Source organism: Pteropus medius, unplaced genomic scaffold (assembly GCF_902729225.1).
Source record: "Pteropus medius unplaced genomic scaffold, Ma_sr-lr_union100, whole genome shotgun sequence".
Lineage (NCBI taxonomy): Eukaryota > Metazoa > Chordata > Mammalia > Chiroptera > Pteropodidae > Pteropus > Pteropus medius.
The window spans coordinates 13,876,056-13,893,532 of record NW_024354499.1 but is presented as its reverse complement, the minus strand read 5'-3'; the positions used below and the strand labels follow the sequence as shown (position 1 = coordinate 13,893,532).

Here is a 17,477-nt window from a genome sequence, read left to right as displayed (position 1 = left end):
ACTAGTAGTTATCAGAGGGTAGGAGGAAGGTAGGAGGGGGGGAGGTAAATGGGGTAAGAAGGGTCAGATATGTGGTGACAGAAAGAAATCTAACTATGGGAGGGGAACACACAATGCAATATATATATGCCTTATTGTTACATTGTATACTTGAAACTTACTGAATTTCGTTGACCGGCACCAAAAACAGACCAACAAATACATACATACATACATACATAAATTTAAAAAAATGCCCAGAATAGACGTTTAGGGCATTGGAGTGGCTGGCAAGATGCTTACTTAAAGAAATCTGAAGGGTTTGGAAATGGTTAGGTTAGTCGCTATTTCCAAATATAGAAAGGGTTATCAAAAAATTTTTTTTCCAATTATGTGTATATTCTTCCCTCTCTTCCTTTTAAAAAATATAATTCATCTTTTTCAATCAAAAAAGTAAAACCTGCCTGTGACAGAACATGTGGCAAATACAGAAGATTGGGAAGAAAGACTTCATTCATTACTTCTCTTAGAAACAATCACTGTTCATCAAAGAAACCAGAAATGCAGTGTCAAAACTAGTCTGCAGACCTCACCTTTCTCTGTGCCTGCTGCTACTTCATGTGTAGATCCCAACACTCATGAAAGAGTATCTCACTTCTCACTCTAGATTTGGGGGTTACGCATAAGCCATAATGTCACAACCACTCTCCGGGTTTATCTCAGAACTCACACTTTCTATACGGTTCATTCTCTGGAGAGTCCCGACTATTCAGCAATGGATTCTTTTAAAGATCCTCTATGAAAACATGTTTTTTTACTTTGATTTGTAGTCCCTCCCTTCACAGGGCTCAGCCATCAGTACAGAAAGCTAAATAAAAAGGAAGTGTGTACCACAAGGAAAGGTATCAACGAGACTTCGAGCAACAATGAGTGTTTTTACAGTAAATGTGAGATTGCTGTGCATCTCATAAAGTGGCCCCAAGATCTGGTGTTCACACCCTGTGATTCTCTCCTCTTGAGTGTCGGTTGCTTGCTTCCAGCCATGGCAAAGGTAATAGGACATATACAATTATGTGTATATTTGTCTTGCCAAGAGACTTTCTTTTTCTTGCTAGACCGATGAAGCAAGTCATTATGCTGGGGAAAGTCCACATGGAAAAAAAACTGTAGGCAACATGTAGGAGCTGAGGGTGGCCTCCAGATGACAGCCAGCAAAAAATTGAAGCCCTTATTCCCAGAGTTTCAAGGAAATAATTTCTGCCAACAACCTTGAAAGTGAGCTTGGAAGTGTATCCTTTCTTGCTTGAACCTCTGATGAGAATCCAGCCCCGGCCCACGTCTTGATGAACCCTTGTGGGACTTTAAGTAGGGGACCCAGTTAAGCCACACCTGAACTCCTGTCCCACAGAAACTAAAGAGTAATAAATGTATATTGTTTTATGCCACTAAGTTTGTGGCATTTTGTTTCAGAGCAATAATGACTAATACAAGGGTGATAGTATAATCATGTAAAAAAGAACTCAATATGCTTGTATTTTTCTTACTGAAAAATACTGAACATAACAAAATATCATTAATTGAATCTTATATCTAAACCATGTAATATTTAAATGACTGAACAAATAATTTCTAAGGTCTGGTGGCTCTACAGTTCTCTGAGTCCCTGAATGAAATCATCCTCACTCACCAGTGTTTGATTAAATAAAGCAAGTTGTTTCTGCCAGTCATCTACTCGAGATTTCAGCGGACCAACATAACGTGATGAGGCAATGGTTGCAATGTTGATGGTGCTGTCATCAAGAAGGACCTTTAAAGAATGGAGAATAAAATATATGCAACATCATTTATTTGTACTCTCAAAGATACAGATATTTAATCCCAAGAGTCCATTTACAATCCAACTTCTTGAATGAATAGCTTAGCCCCATCTACTGTTTCCTCCCTGTCCACTTCCCCTCCTGATTCCTCCCCTTTACTGTAGCTTACAAACCACTCTCATGTTTTCTCAAATGTCACCAATGAATTTCTGATGGTAAAATATTGGCTGTTTCTATAATTATCAATGGCGCAAGTTTTTGTTTGGTTCAACACTCTTCTCCTCTCTCTCCCCCTACTTTTGAGTATCTGGTACCTTCTTTACACCATTTGCTCACCCAAGTCTTTGTTTTCTCAAAGCACTCAGGACTTACAAAATTAGCTGTCTTTTCTATCCAATGGAACAGCACTTTCCCTCAATCATCTTGAGGAAGAGATAAACTGAACTCATTCATAACAAGATCTGAATGATTATAAAGTTTTCCCTCTACCTCCTACCCCTATGCCTCCCCCTTACACTGCAGAAACCTTCAGAGAACATATGCATTAAAAATGTGTCTGTTAATCTAATGAATTTCAAATGCTCTATTTAAATGATAAACTACTCGAGAGCATAAGCCCCATCACCTAGTGTCACTTAGCCTTACACTGACTGACTATCATCTTGGATCTGTTCTCCCATCCACTGCCCAGAATGACATCTTGTCTTGCTCTTATAACCTTTACCTGGCGAAGCCTTTTCATCTCCAATTCTGGCCTGGGTACACCTTAACAGGCCAGGGCTTTCCTTTTTTAAATTGTGCCATAAGACCATGATCCCTTTGCAAAAATAATGTGACTTTAAATTTTAAGTTATTAAGAACATTCCAAACATATGGGTTAGATTTATCTTCTTTTGCTATTCATAGAGCATGGCTATCTACACCTAATCTCAAAGAATTCAAGCGGATTTAGTTTCTTAGTGTGCTATAAACCTGAAATGCTCATTTATATTTCTTATTTTAAAAAGTTTGAAATGCCCTTCATTCTCGTGTATGTCTATCAAACCCCATTTACTTTTTAAGGTCCAGCATGTCTTAGCTGGTCAAGGAAGAATACTCTGATTACTTCAGCCATAAATCATATCTTTGCTTTCCTAAATTCTTCAAAAGTCATCAACTACAGGATTATAACTCTTACATATATGTGCCATTTTTATTGCTTTGCTAAATATTTTATGTATAAGCATTCATGTCAATTATTCACATTATTTTGCCTTCCTGATTAGATTTTTCATATTTATTAACTCTCATATTTCATTTCTTCATCATAATCTCCCATAAGAGATTTAGGACTAGATCTGGCCAGAACTTTTACCATAAATTTTCAATAATCCAGTTACCCACCTGTATGTCATCTGTGCCGCCCAGGATAAACACATCTTTGGTGTCGCGGTGAGGGAGAACGACAAATTCGGTTGTTTTCCAAGAATCTTCCACCTTAGAAATAATTCAGATCTTAGGACATCTAAGTTCATTTGTGTTTAGATACTCAATAAATGCATATGGAATAAAATAAATGAAAACTCCATAATAATCCTGTTCTCTTACTGCCTTAAAAAATTCTTAAAATTCTTTTCTCAGATGACACTGATTTGCTTAATTTCATTGACTAACATTAATACATATGAATAACTTATAATACTTTAACTTGTATTTCCTATTGTTTTATGCTTTAATTAAAAGGAAAAATCTCTTTTACACAGGTGCTTGGTAAGATGCGTGAATGTTAGGGGAAGAAGGTAAGTGTTCTAAGTAGAGAACTCTAAATGTCTTTTGAAGTATTTCACACAGTCTTCTCTGGTAGTTTGAAAGATAATGTATTTTGGTATAAAAAAATCTTCCTTGGTATGTGGTTCTTTATATAGCAGGCAAATTTCAAACTGTTGTCATCAAGTTCATGTTGGGCTATAAGCTAAGTAGAAAGAAGATATTTTATTTATAGAGGGAATAACAATAGTAATAATAATGAACACAAGGAAATAATGGAAGGGTGAGTAATAACGAGGGGTTAAAAGCTGCAATGTTGAAAAATCTATTAGATAAACCAAAAGTTGGTGATGTGAATACCTTTATAGTCATTGTCTTAGGAATATATATTTTTCAGATTTACCTTTTTAAGAATTGTTTCTAAGGCAGCTTCTCCAGAAGCCTGTCCAGAAATGTCCTGGATTTCTTGGCCGAAGTCAAAAACATGCAACTCGGAGAGCCTCTCCAAGGTTAATGGAATTTCAAGGTCCACTAAGGTAGCATCAACTGTTTGTTCAATAGCTGTCCAATGTCTAGCCTTCAACGTCGGGTTCCTCAAGTCAATGATAACTGGAAGCTGGAAAATAAACACTCTCAGAGACACCATGCTTTTTATCTTAAAATCACAATTTTTAATTCGAGAATGAAGAGATCTGGAAAGAAACCATTTATACTTTTACAACAACAACAAAAAAATCTGAACAAATGGCAAATTAATGAATTGTATTGAACTCATCACAAACCTAAGTTGCAGGGCAACCAACTAACTCAAAATTTGGGTAGAGACTGGTACCTGATTTTCTCCATAGCAAGAAACAGGACCTGAGAATTTGATTATTTAGGACAGATGCCTTGGGTTGCCAGTTAAGCGACTAATAAGATGTAGCTAAATTTTACAAATAAATTGCTAAAGATTGAGTGTAGGGTAGCATGAGAGTGCGAAGTACCTGGGGGCTACAAATATAGAGGTATTAATAGAGAAGACTGAGGCAACTCCTAAAAAAGTCTACACCTATGGTGTTGGCAGAGGAGGGAAACAGCAGCCACTATTGTAACTCTAACCAACCTATCTCTCCTAGCTTCCTTCTGGAACAAAAGACTTAATGTCAGAGAAGGGAGCAACAAAAATTCTTACTAAGGCATTGGTGATAACACATTGTAGGTATCTGTATATAACTGGAGAAACAGAACAGAGGAAAAAAACACTCTACCCAAGGGAGAGGGACATTCTAGGCTCATTATTACAGTTGGAGGGGACACCTGTGAAGGTCAGAATTCTGAGAACAAAGGACATAGTGCCTTGTTAAGATAGAGAGGTTTAGTCAGAACATGAGGGAATGCCCCTCCTCATTTCTACCAGGCTAACAAGTACTGAGTGAAAAAAACAATGGAATACAGAATGAAAGCTTCAAGAGACAGATTCTCTCTGGGCACAACACAAAGGAAGGACACAAGGTCAGGGGAAAACAGAAACTGCAAAAATAAACTTTGGCAAATCAGATCAAATCCTAAACATAAGAACAACTTGAAGGCTATGGTATGCTGAGGGTAGCTATAGAAATGACAAACCTCAAATTTACCCCAATTGTTAACTAGAAAAAAAAAAAGCCAAGTAGAAGGAAAGGCATTATTTGCTGCATTGCATAAAATATCTGGCTTTCAACAAAATTTAAGAAGTTATGAAAAGGCAAGACAAACACATCCAAGAAAAAAAAATCAGACTCAGATATGACACATGTGTTGGAATTAAAAGAGAGGGAATTTAAAATAACCGTGATTAATATATTATGACTTCAATGGAAAAGGTAGGTAACACACAAGATCAGATGGGAAATGTCAATAGAAAGATGAAAACTATAATTAAAAATCAAACAGAAATGTTAGAAATAAATTGCACAGAAGAAAACATAGGTACTAAACTCATGGACCTTGGTTTTAAAGAGGATTTTATGAATTTGACCTCAAGGCAAGGGAAATAAAAGCAAAAATAAATGAATGGGACTATATCAAACTGCAAAGCTTCTGCACAGCAAAAGAAACCATCACCAAAACAAAGAGGCAACCAACCAAATGGGAGAAGATATTTGAAAACAATGGCTCTAATAAGGGGCTAATATTCAAAATATACAAAGAACTCACATAACTCAACAATAAAAACAAACGATTCAATTAAAAAATGAGCAGAGAACCTGAACAGACAGTTCTCCCAAGAAGACATACAAATGGCCAATAGACATATGAGAAGATGCTCAACTTTACTAGCTATTAGGGAAATGCACATCAAAACCACAATGAGATACCACCTCACACCTGTTATAATGGCTATTATCAACAAGACAAGTAATAATGAGTGTTGGAGAAGTTGTGGGGAAAAAGGTACCCTCATACACTGCTGATGGGAATGTAAATTGGTACAGCCACTATGGAAAACAGAATGGAGGTTCCTCAAAAATTAAGGCTAGAATTACCATATGACTCAGTAATCCCTCCACTAGGTATCCCAATTCCTCCCCCAAATTTGAAAACATTTATCCATCAAAATATATGCACCCTGATGATCACTGCAACATTATTCACAGTGGCCAAGACATGTAAACAGCAGAAGTGTCTTTTGATAGATGATGTGATAAAGAAGATGTGGTATATATATACAATGGAATATTACACAGCCATAAGAAAAAATGAAATACTGCCATTTGCAATGAGATAGATGGATTTTGAGATTACCATGCTAAGCAAAATAAGTCAGCAAAGAAGATATATGGATGGCAAATAGATATAGTACAAAATGCTCAACATCGTTAGTCATTAGAAAATGCAGATTATGAACATCATGAGCTACTACTACACATTTATTAAAATGGCTAAAATTAAAACCAAACCAAACGAAATGAAAAAACTGCCTAATGAAAACAAGTGCTAGTGAGTATGAGGGGCAACTAGAATTCTCATACATTTCCTGTGGGAAGGCAAAACATTACAGCCATTTAAAAAATATATATATATATTTTATTAGTTTCAAGCATACAATACATTGGTTAGACACTTATATAGTTTATAAAACGATCCCCCTAATTGTTCTTTCTCTCCTCTGGCTTTCTACCTAGCCAATACATTAATGTTAACTGCATTCACTATGCTATGCTACCCATCCCCGTGACCATCTATCAACTACTAATTTATACTTTTTTAACCCTTCACCACATTCTCCCAGTCCCCCAACAGCCCTCTCTGTCCATCACCAAATTGTCCTCTATATATTTGTGAGTCTGTTTTTGATTAGTTTGTTCTTTTATTCCTTAGGTTCTGGATATAAGTGAAAACATTATAATCTTTTGAAAATAGTTTGGCAGCTTCTTATAAACATGCACTTACCATACCACCTAGCAAACCCACTCCTAGTTATTTACCCAAGGGAATTAAAAATTCATGTTCACGAAAAAGCCGTACAAGGAAGTTATAGCAGCTTATTAATAATCACGATAAGACTAGACACAATCAAAATGTCTTTCAACAGGAGAATGAGTTAACAAGCTGGTAATGTAAATAATGGAATACTACTCAGCAATAAATATTAATGAACTTTTGCTTCATGGAGAAATCTTTTTAAGAAATATCCTACCTAGATTTAATCCAATTCTTGATTTTCTAAGGCTTAGTTTTTTGGCCTTTGGGATTTCTATGAGATTTTTGTAAACTTTCCTTTTATTTGAGCAAGCTTGGGTGGATTTCTGCTCCTAATTAACCAAAGAGATCAACCAAAGGATCCCAAAGACTCTAAAAATATCAAGCATTCAATTATCCTGCTGTGTTTGTGTGGATAATTATGGGAATGTTTCTGTTTCGTATGTTTGTGTATTTTGTGTGATTATTTCTATTTTTCAAAAAGTAAAATTCATTATATTTAATTAAGCTGAGCAGAAATAGTAAACAGTACAATCAATATAATAAATGATAAAATAATTATTATTTTGTTTTTTAAAAATTCATATTATATCATTTGGTGCATTTAAAAAATATAAAATATTTTTCAAAAAGTAAAAAAAATCTAATTCACAGAGTTGTACAACTATCATCACTATCTAATTTTCATTATCCTCAAAGGAAATCCCATACCCATTCACTGTCACTACTTGTTTTTCCTTCTTCACAGTACCTGGTAACCACTAACCTACTTTCTCTCTCTATGAATTTCTCCATCTTAGACGTATCATATCAATGACATCATATGCTATGTAGTCTTTTTGTGACTGGCTTCTTTAACTTAGTATAATGTTTTCAAGGTTCATCTATACCATAGCCTATGTCAGTACTTTATTCATTCTTATTGCTGAATGATATTCCATTGTATAGATATATCACATTTTGTTTATTTATTCATTAGTTGATAGACACTTGGTACTTTGCTACTTTGGGTTATTATGAATAATGCTGCTAGGTACATTCATATAAAAGTTTTCATGTGAACATGTTTTCAATTCTCTTAGTCATATACCTACAAGTGGAATGACTTGGTAATATGATAACTTTATGTTTAACATTTGAGAAGCTGCCAAACTGTTTTTCAAAGAGCCTGTACCACTTTTTAATCTCAAACATATGAGGGTTCCAATTATCCTGATCTTCGCCAACACTTACATAATCTGTCTTTCTGATCACAGTTATCCTAGGGGATGTAAAGTGGTATCTTATTGTGGCTTTGATTTATATTTCCCTGTTGACTAATGATGTTCTGCATCTTTTCATGTAACTTTTTTGGGAAAATATCTATTCAAATCTCTTGCCCATTTTAAAGGATTGTCTTTTAATTTTTGAGTTATAAGAATATGTTATGTATTCTGGATATGAGTATATAGATATATCTTATATGCATTTTTCTAAGTGAACAATTCCAGCCACAAAAAGCTCCATACTATATTATTCCATTTATATCATATTCTGTAAAAGAAAGAACTATAGGGACAGAACACAGATCAGTATTTGCCTGGGGTTGGGATGGAAGGAAGAGCTGACTAGAAAGATACAGCATGAGGGAAGTGGGGAGTGATGGAACTATTCTGTATGGTACTTTTGTGTTAGGTATATGGCTTTACCCATTTGTAAAATTCCATAGAATCGTATACCACAAAAAGTGACATTTACTATGGGCAAGTCTGAAGAAGAAATCAACCAGGATTTCAAAGAAATGAAAGATGGAATGCAGACTGTGACAAATGCCTTTGCTTACAATTGTATGATATAACCACACTAAAAGCAATAAAAAAGAAAGAAGTTGACATAAGTAACTTTTGAAAAGTGTTTTGACTAGATATTATTTGAAAAGGGAACATTTGCTTCTCATTGAGACTGAAGCTTTGCTTACTTTTTCTTCTCTTATCTTCTTTTAGTCCTTTTTCTCTTTAAAAATATATAAAACTGTATAAAAGGATAAAATAATTTCCCCATTCCTTCCTATTTCAAGTTCTGGTTTAGCAGTGATAGGTTTCAACGAGCCAGCCCTGCACACCTACTGCCGGGCTTCCCGATCTTCTGCACATCATGGCACGCTTGGAAAATGGCATATTTTTTCGGTGCAGTGGTGTAAATGGATGAGGCTGCTCCAGTGTCATCTGGTTGTCTGCAGGCTGAGCAGATACAGGTACCTTGTCATAGCTACAACCCACTCCTGCACTATTTCCCCTAAAGCTTGGGAAACTTACTCTGAATGCCCCTTCTAAACAAGGTATTCAGCTGCATGATCTGGCCAGTCGAAGACAGAGATGCAGTCTGTGCCTCTGCAAAAATGGAATTTATTTAATCTTCCCTTTCTCTCTGCAAAGCTGACTAATTTAAACAAGGAACAATTCCTGACTTTGGTATCATTAGCATCAAACAGTAACTGATTAACCTGGAGTATTCGAAATAATTTCTACTAAACTTACCTTTTCTTTCATTTTTTCAACCTTATGCTTTAGTTGGGGCACTACACTGTTGGGTGGCAAACCTTTTTCCAATTGAGTCACAAATTTGGCATATTTAGAAACTTGACTGTTTAGGAGTTCTGGATCCAGGCAGTCAAATTTAGACTATGAAAATTAAGAAATAAAAAAAGTTAAGACATGATAAAGGGTAAGCTAGAAATAGTGAAATTTTTTACTTTACTCAGATTTTCCAGTAGTTAAATTGTTAATCCAAGTCAACTCTATACTTTTGGAAATGGCTTTACTTGTTAAGATTGCCAATAGTATGTCAGGCATCACTCGTTTATTCTTTTCATGTCCTTGTTTCACACATCATCAAATGCAGTACTGCAATTCCTGTAATTTATTCCTGAGAGCCAAACCTTATAAGGAGACAAATAGACAATCCTTCTCTTGCTAATTAGAAATTTCTCATCTAGTATTCTCCTATTATTTGATTATGTACCCCTTAAATGATTTAAAGAGGTACCTCCAAATATACATGTATCTATAAATATATTTCTTAGTTATGTAAACATATGAGTATACCCATATATTGACATGTCAGATGGTCACATGGACTGAAGGCAACAGAAAATTTGGAAACCTTGATTTTTCTTTTTTTTTTCCCCCCAGTTTCAACACTTTCTTTCTGACCCCTAATGTGCCTTTTTGTGCATTTCCTACAGTAAATTCATCCCATTTTGAAAGCTACTTTTCTAATCTATGTTGGTAATCAGAAAACTCTCTAAGTTTTTTCTTTATTCCTCAGGAGCATTTTCTACTTCAGAGATAAGTGATAAATGAAAGACATAAAAGCACTTAAAAGTCTCTGCTATTACAGATTTGTTTGTTTTCAGTTTTCCCCATAAAATGGTAAGTTCTGTGAGAGTTTGAGCAGCTAGAACATAATCCGGGAACCATTTCCTATGTCACTCTTGTTTAAACCAGGCGTGTGACTTCTAATTATGAGTATCAGCATAGGCAGGATGAATGAGCAAGTGTAAGACAGTATTTGTGAATATGATGGTATTTCTAACATGTCCACATCACACTTGAAAGTACAGATGGCCATCTATTCTGCCTTCTTAAAGGGATGACCCTTGTTGAGGTTTGGATGTAAAAGTAGACCCTAGAAACCAAACTCTATGGTACTTTGCCCCCTAATTAAGAGAATTTACTATTGAGATCTCAAGGGAAGATCCTAGATCTCATCACTCTGATTCTATTTCACCACAGTGAACAGAACATCTTCCTTCCTTTTTTTTTTTTTGACAGTAAGAAAGAAATCTAAGCTAACAGAAATCTAAAGTGTGTGGGTCACAAGTAAAAACCTACAATCCTCAAGAACACTTCGGTGTAGTGTACCATGATGACACTGTTCGAAAACCGCAAAGCAGGTCCTTCAGTGCTGCCTTCATTTAGCCTTCTCAAATGGGGGACCCGAGAAGCCTGCTTCGCAACTATGCATTCTGCTCTGTGGTATATGGCGACAGAAAGACCTTTGTGCCCTTCACTGAAAAACTGATAATAATTCCCATAAAATTATAACATTGCACATTCTACTGAAATTAAAAGCATACCAGATTGTTAAAAAAATTATAAATCATATTATTAGGATTGTAAGTTTAATTAATACAAAAATAATTTAGGAATTGAGGATTTTTTTTTTTTTTTTTTACCTTTAACCATTCTTGTTGGAGTTGGTCCCATTCAGATAAAGAATCCCAGAGCAATTGTTTGAGCTTCAATTCAGCACTAACTTCTTCCAGAGCTTCAAACTTGGACACTTCCACCTTTAAAAATGTAATAAGCAAAATGCATTGTTTAATTTTCAGATATGAAAACCTTATGTTATCCTATTAGTAATTCTTGATACAGTGACTAAGCAGAATATAGGGGGATCCTAAATAGGGAAAGAAAAAGAGAGATAGAAACAAATGAAAAAATCATAAAACCCCATGTAAATTCAAATTTCCATTTGAGTGACAAAATATAACTTTATATTTCCTTAGAACTTAAATATTCTCCAACAACATAAATATTACAAGAGTACCATGGGATTTTTTTTCTCAAGTTGGATCATACATGTATGTATATACATTTCTGGCCTTTTTTGGTAAACAGAATGGTCTTCAGAGGCACTAATTTCCTTTAGGGTTTATGTACTTAGATGATAGAAGAGGAAAAAGACATTTGTGCATAGCTGGTGGAGACGATGGGGTGATTTAAGATGGAGAGGACAGCCTGATTTATTACCTCTTTCTAATCCCACTGGCTGTATATAAACCCTATAGAGAGAAAGGCTGCAGGAAAATCTGAAGAAGCTGTTTTCATGAAGCATTTTAAGACTGCTTTGGCTTGGAGGTGGGGAAACCTCCAGGGGTTGTTTGCACAGAAATTGTGAACCCTGTGATAAGCTAGGGCTTTGAACATTTCATCCAACAGCAGCAGAATATACATTCTTTTCAAGTGCACGCGGAACATTCCCAAGGATAGATTATAAGATAGGTCACAAAACAAGTATTAGAAAATTTAAGAAGACTGATATCATACCATGTATCTTTTCCAACCACAATGGTATGAAACTAGAAATCAACAAGAGAAAAGATAGAAAATTTACAAACACATGGAAACAAAACAACACACTCCTGAACAACCACTGAGTCAAAGAGTAAACCAAAGAAAAATAAAAAAAAATGGAAACAAATGAACATGAAAACACAGCACACCAAAACCTATGGGATGCTATAAACACAGTTCTGAGATGGAAATTTATACTGATAAATGCATATGTTAAGAAAGAGAAATATTGCAAATAAATAACTTAACTCATTGTTTTGCAGATTGCTCCACCAACCCCTGGGCTCTGGAATGGACAGCTCCTCAGACCACTTTCTGGACACTCATTTGGGGCTCTGAAAAACTATTTGCATTCCCACATGAAGTCCAGGCACTCATCCAAGACTTTGGGGAAGACTAATAGTGCCTCTCTCACTGCTGGTGATCCCCTGGTTTTGACCCGAGAGGTCTTTTCTTTTCTAGTCTCCTTTTTGTTTTCGTTTCCCTAATAGCTGTTTAGAGCACTTATATCTCTCATTCATTTCTCTCTCTCTCTCTCTTCTTTTTTTTTTTGAGGCATATCTTTTAGCCTTTCAAACCTGCTTCTTTGGATCCATCCATCCCTGGCTGAGCCAAATTCTCTTCTTTCATTGAATTGGCATATCAAACCAGGGAAAATCAGGCAATATTCATGGAATCATAACACACATAAATATAAAAGAAACTTGAATATTACTTAGGAGAGAATAGAGAGGATTTAATTGACCACATTTAAAAATCCATATACATTTTAACGTAGAAATCATAGCCTCTGGTCTGAGGGTTTACCTATAATTCTATAATTCACAGTTACTTTTTAATAAGAAAGATATTTTGTCTCTCATGTGTACAAATCTTTAAACACTTCAAAGACAGAGAACACATCATAATTGTTTCAGACTTTCCCAGCACAGTGACTAGCTTATAGGTGTCCAAACATTAAATGTTTACACATCGCTGAAAGTGCTTGTGCATCAATGCCATTTCTATGCTCGCATTTTAAAAATAGATGTAGAGTTGTCATTACCTTAAAATTTTTCTGATAAGATTTATATTGAAATGCACGTTTCTGAAGATCATCTAGAACTAATTGTAGATCATTCAACATGAGCTTTACTTTGTCTGGGTCAGCACTAATATCCAAAATCTGTGGATCCTGTAAAATTAACATAGTTTTTGATTAGTCATTCCTACTTTTTTGATGTATACCATTCAATTAAATTAAAAAATGTTCAAAAATATTATTCTAATTCACTTTCACTCTTTTAATAAAATATGTTAAAATGCTTGTTTTTCCTGAACTATAAAGCATGCATGTATACAGTAAAAAGTACAGAAATGTATAAGGAAGTGCCATGGGGATAATAATCTTTTAAAATAGCACCTAATATATTTTCCCTCATCTGCTTTCATTTCCTACACTCCTTCCACAAACATGACTTCAGGTAAGAAGAGGTGAATGCAATAGAGAAAAGAAAGAAGAAACTATAATATAAGGAAAATTCCCATTTTACAATAAAGGAAACAGAAAGCCTTTGATTTCTGAGAGAGAGGAAGAGAGAAAATAAAGAATAAATGGTCAGACATCTTTTCTTCTGGCTGACCTGTTAGGGTTGAAACCCCACCCAGTGAATGGGAATGGTAAAGTTTAGGAACAAAGTAGAAACATCTAAATAGATTTGAGAGAATCTGAGAAAATTGGAAGGATCTGAAAACTATTAGAACCAGAGTGTGGGGAGGCCAATTATTCCATCTCTGATACAGCATGGCCCTGCCTTCAACATAGCAACATGCTCTTGATTAGAAAAAGCTAAGGCAAGTGTCCAGGCAAAAGGGGCTTGTGTTGACTCTCCGGTGCCTCATGGCGTGCAGTGGTATGTTGGGGATCGTGAAGTTCTCACATGCCTCAATTCTAACAGTGGGAACTGCTGAAAGAACTGGTGGCCCAGAAGAAGTCCAAGGTCAGGAGGAGAAAGCCGCAGATTGAGGCTGTAACTATGGCAGAAATAACAAATTGTAGGAGCAAGACCGTCATAGTACCTAAAGCACCAGGAAGGACCGTTGGCTGACAGCTGCCTGAGACAACCAGGCCCAGCCTAGACAACTGCACCAGAAGCCCTGTTGTCCAGAGGGCTGCACGAGGACCGAATGTTCCTCCCCTCTATCCATCCATCCATCGGGCCGAAATGCTGATTTCCCCTTATGGAGTAAGAGGTGGGAGGGGATGGTGACAAGGGTAAAGAAGTGCCGAATAGAGATGGGGAGCACGGCATAGGGAATGCAGTTAGCATTAATGTAATGACTAGGTGGAGAGCCAGAGGAGAGAAAGAGCAATTAAGGGGATTGTTTTATAAACTATATTAATGTTTAAGCATTAAACATTATGCTTAATGTCTACTTGAAACTAATAATAAAAAAGAAAAAATACTTATTAACCAAGAAAAAAAATTAAAAATACTAATTAACTTATTATTAGATAATAAATAACTAAATTTAAAAAAAGAAAGAAGTGCCCGATAGGGAGCTCAGATTTTAAACTAAAATCTGTCCCCCAAAGACCACATTAAAATGAAATAGACGATTCAAATGGAAATAAATTGAGTTATCATCAATTGTCACATTTAGGTTTTTTCGCCAACTCCTCCCATCAGCAGGAGTGCTGGTCTTGACAGCAAGATGATATCATTTATGGAAACAATGAAGTTGCAGTTCTTTGCTAGAGTGATGAGTTAATTCCAAACCCTCTATAGAAGAATCACTTGCTGGAGAGAACTTCTGCTATCATTTTTTTGTGTGTGCATCATGCTTTTTAAAATGCATGATTACACATAAAGTACTTGTTGGCACTTTTGCTCTCTCTAGCAATCTATCTAAACACACATGTATTGTTCTTAAGCAAAAAAATAATTATTCCTACTTTTTGTTGTCTGCTCTGTATGGAATATAGTATATAGTACAGCAGTTAATAGCAGACTATTAACCATCAGAAGCAGACTGCCTAAGCTTGAATCCTGTTTCTCCATTTATTATTTGTGTGACCCTGGGCAAGTTACTTAACCTTCCCTATGTCTTGGTTTCCTTCTCCATAAAATGCGAATAATAAAACCTCATTGGTGTTCTAGGGATTAAATGAGTTAAAACATGGAAACATATATAAGAATATTCCTAGAAGCATTATCCATCATTGTCAAAAACCATAAACAGTCCAAATGTCTGCTGACTGTTAAATTAATAATTAAATTGTGGCATACGACAAAATACTGTATAGCAACAAATGCAGATAATAAGTTACATCCACACAGCAACTCAGATGAATCTCAGGAAAGAGAGAAAATCAAATAAAGAGCACACTGCTGTATGGTTTTGTTTGAATGAAGTTCATAAACAAGCAAACTCATTTATGGCATTAGAATTCAGGGTAGTGGCTGCCTCTGGAGAGGGAGAAAGGATCAGTGCTAAAAAGAGACAGTGAAGCTACCAGTAATGCGATAGTCATTGACATGAGTAGTGAGTGCACGGATGTGTTCACTTTCTGGTACAGTTATTACAGTTACATACAGTTTTCTCTATGTGAAAATACAAAAATACTTTAGTACTTGACACATAGTAAGTACACAATAAATGTTAGCTACTTTTATGTTCCCATGTTAATATATACAAATATATATTGTAATCTTTAATGTCTGCATTGTATTTCTTTGAGCGGATATACCCTACCACATTTTATTAACCCTCTATTGATGAACATTGACTTTTTTCCAATTGTCCTGATTTGATTATAACTTTATATGGTTTTATACTTCTGTGATAAGTTTTAGTTAATATTAATAATAAAATAACGGATCATTACAAAATCTCACTTTCAAGTATTTTTCAGTTAAGGATTAAAAAATTCCCCTTTTGTCTTCTGTAAAGTAAAATTAGTGCAAGTTAACCAAATATTTTTCATTATCATTTATCACTTTATACTCTGCCTCTTCCTAAATGGAAATTTTCGAATACGTGGCTAAGAAAACTTAAAATTTTGACAATAGCTATAAAATATGCTAAAAAGTTGTCAAAATATTCATTTGAAAATAATAGATATAAGCCAGGAGAAAGAAAATTCAATATTACATACCTGGCTTTACTTGCAATGGTCTGAAATTTATTCAGTATTTAAAAGAGATGTTCAGAAACACTTTTGATTTTAAATAGAAGTTCAAAGACCTTGTTAATTAGTTAGAATAAAGCCATAGGAAGCTAAAGTTAAATCAGATTAAAATGAAATATGCTCCCTGAGTGGTTTAATTAAAACGTAGTTGTCAAACTTAACATAGATTTAAAAAACAAAATTCTTCCTTAACTTACTTGTGCTTGCAGCTTTACTTCATTCACTTCATTAGTTAGATCTTCAAGATCTCTACCCAAATGCAGACAAAATTGCTTAATGCTTGTTTCTCTGTCACCCACGGATTTATCGATGGCATTTCGAACGGCAACAATGGATGGCTTCATAGTTGCAAAAACAGCAAAATCTTCAGGAGGTGTGGGAACCTGATATTGTTCAATGAGCTTGTACATTTGAATCACTATATTCCCTTCATCTTCAAGGTTTTCAATCTAAGTAGAAACATTGGTTGCTTGTTAGATATATCAGAGTCCTATTATGCCCCTTAGGTTTTGTCTGACAGGAGATAGCCCCTGTGCCCTGTGAACATCACGCTGTGAGTAGGCAGCACATGAGGCGGGTGTTAAACTGGCTGAAGTCTGCTGGGTCATCAATACTGTTACAGGCCCAGGCCCAATACAGTACAATACAATACAGGTACAGGCCCAGGAAGTAAGTTGTTCGAGTTGAGCACAGTATTCTTATAAATGTTAATTTTTTCTCCACTTTCTTTTGTTCTCTAGTAGCATTAAACAGTGTCAATATTTAAAGTTTTCAGAGAGAACATGTGCTGTGAGGATGCTCAGCTGTAAAATGAGAGCTTCCAGGCATATGCACTGAGCTGCGATGGTCCCAGACCAGTTTCTGAGCTATAGGCAGGCCATTCTCCTGGCTGGATAGATTCAGAACTCGATCTATACAGTGTCAAATTGATCTATGGTGCCTCGCACTATCCTTTACTAAATACTTTTACTAACTCCAATTGACTACTAAATATCTTCAATTTGATGTCCTACCTTCGGGAGACAATGTGTCTCCTAAATTCCTGGCAAGGGACTCTCCAATTTGGGGAGAACCCTCCTTTCCCCAACTCTGCCACATGGTTATAGATGGAGCATCCATGTTCATAACAACTTGACCCAACCTCCTGGCCACGAGCTGAACCAAGCAGCGTCAAATTGAGACCTAGAGAACCCAGATCAGTCT

The 17,477-nt window shown here is 35.6% G+C and overlaps 1 protein-coding gene across 1 annotated transcript in view; it reads right to left on the bottom strand.

Moving 5' to 3' along the window:
* DNAH6 (dynein axonemal heavy chain 6) overlaps positions 1 to 17,477 on the bottom strand; it is a 236,789-nt gene that overhangs the window by 173,300 nt on the left and 46,012 nt on the right. Inside the window, exons 15-21 of the mRNA XM_039852518.1 lie at positions 16,472 to 16,723; positions 13,149 to 13,277; positions 11,203 to 11,316; positions 9,503 to 9,646; positions 3,946 to 4,158; positions 3,180 to 3,272; positions 1,667 to 1,786 (exon numbers count right to left, since the gene is read on the bottom strand). Of these exons, the coding sequence (XP_039708452.1) occupies positions 1,667 to 1,786; positions 3,180 to 3,272; positions 3,946 to 4,158; positions 9,503 to 9,646; positions 11,203 to 11,316; positions 13,149 to 13,277; positions 16,472 to 16,723 (1,065 nt within the window). The remainder of the gene's footprint in view (positions 1 to 1,666; positions 1,787 to 3,179; positions 3,273 to 3,945; positions 4,159 to 9,502; positions 9,647 to 11,202; positions 11,317 to 13,148; positions 13,278 to 16,471; positions 16,724 to 17,477) is intronic.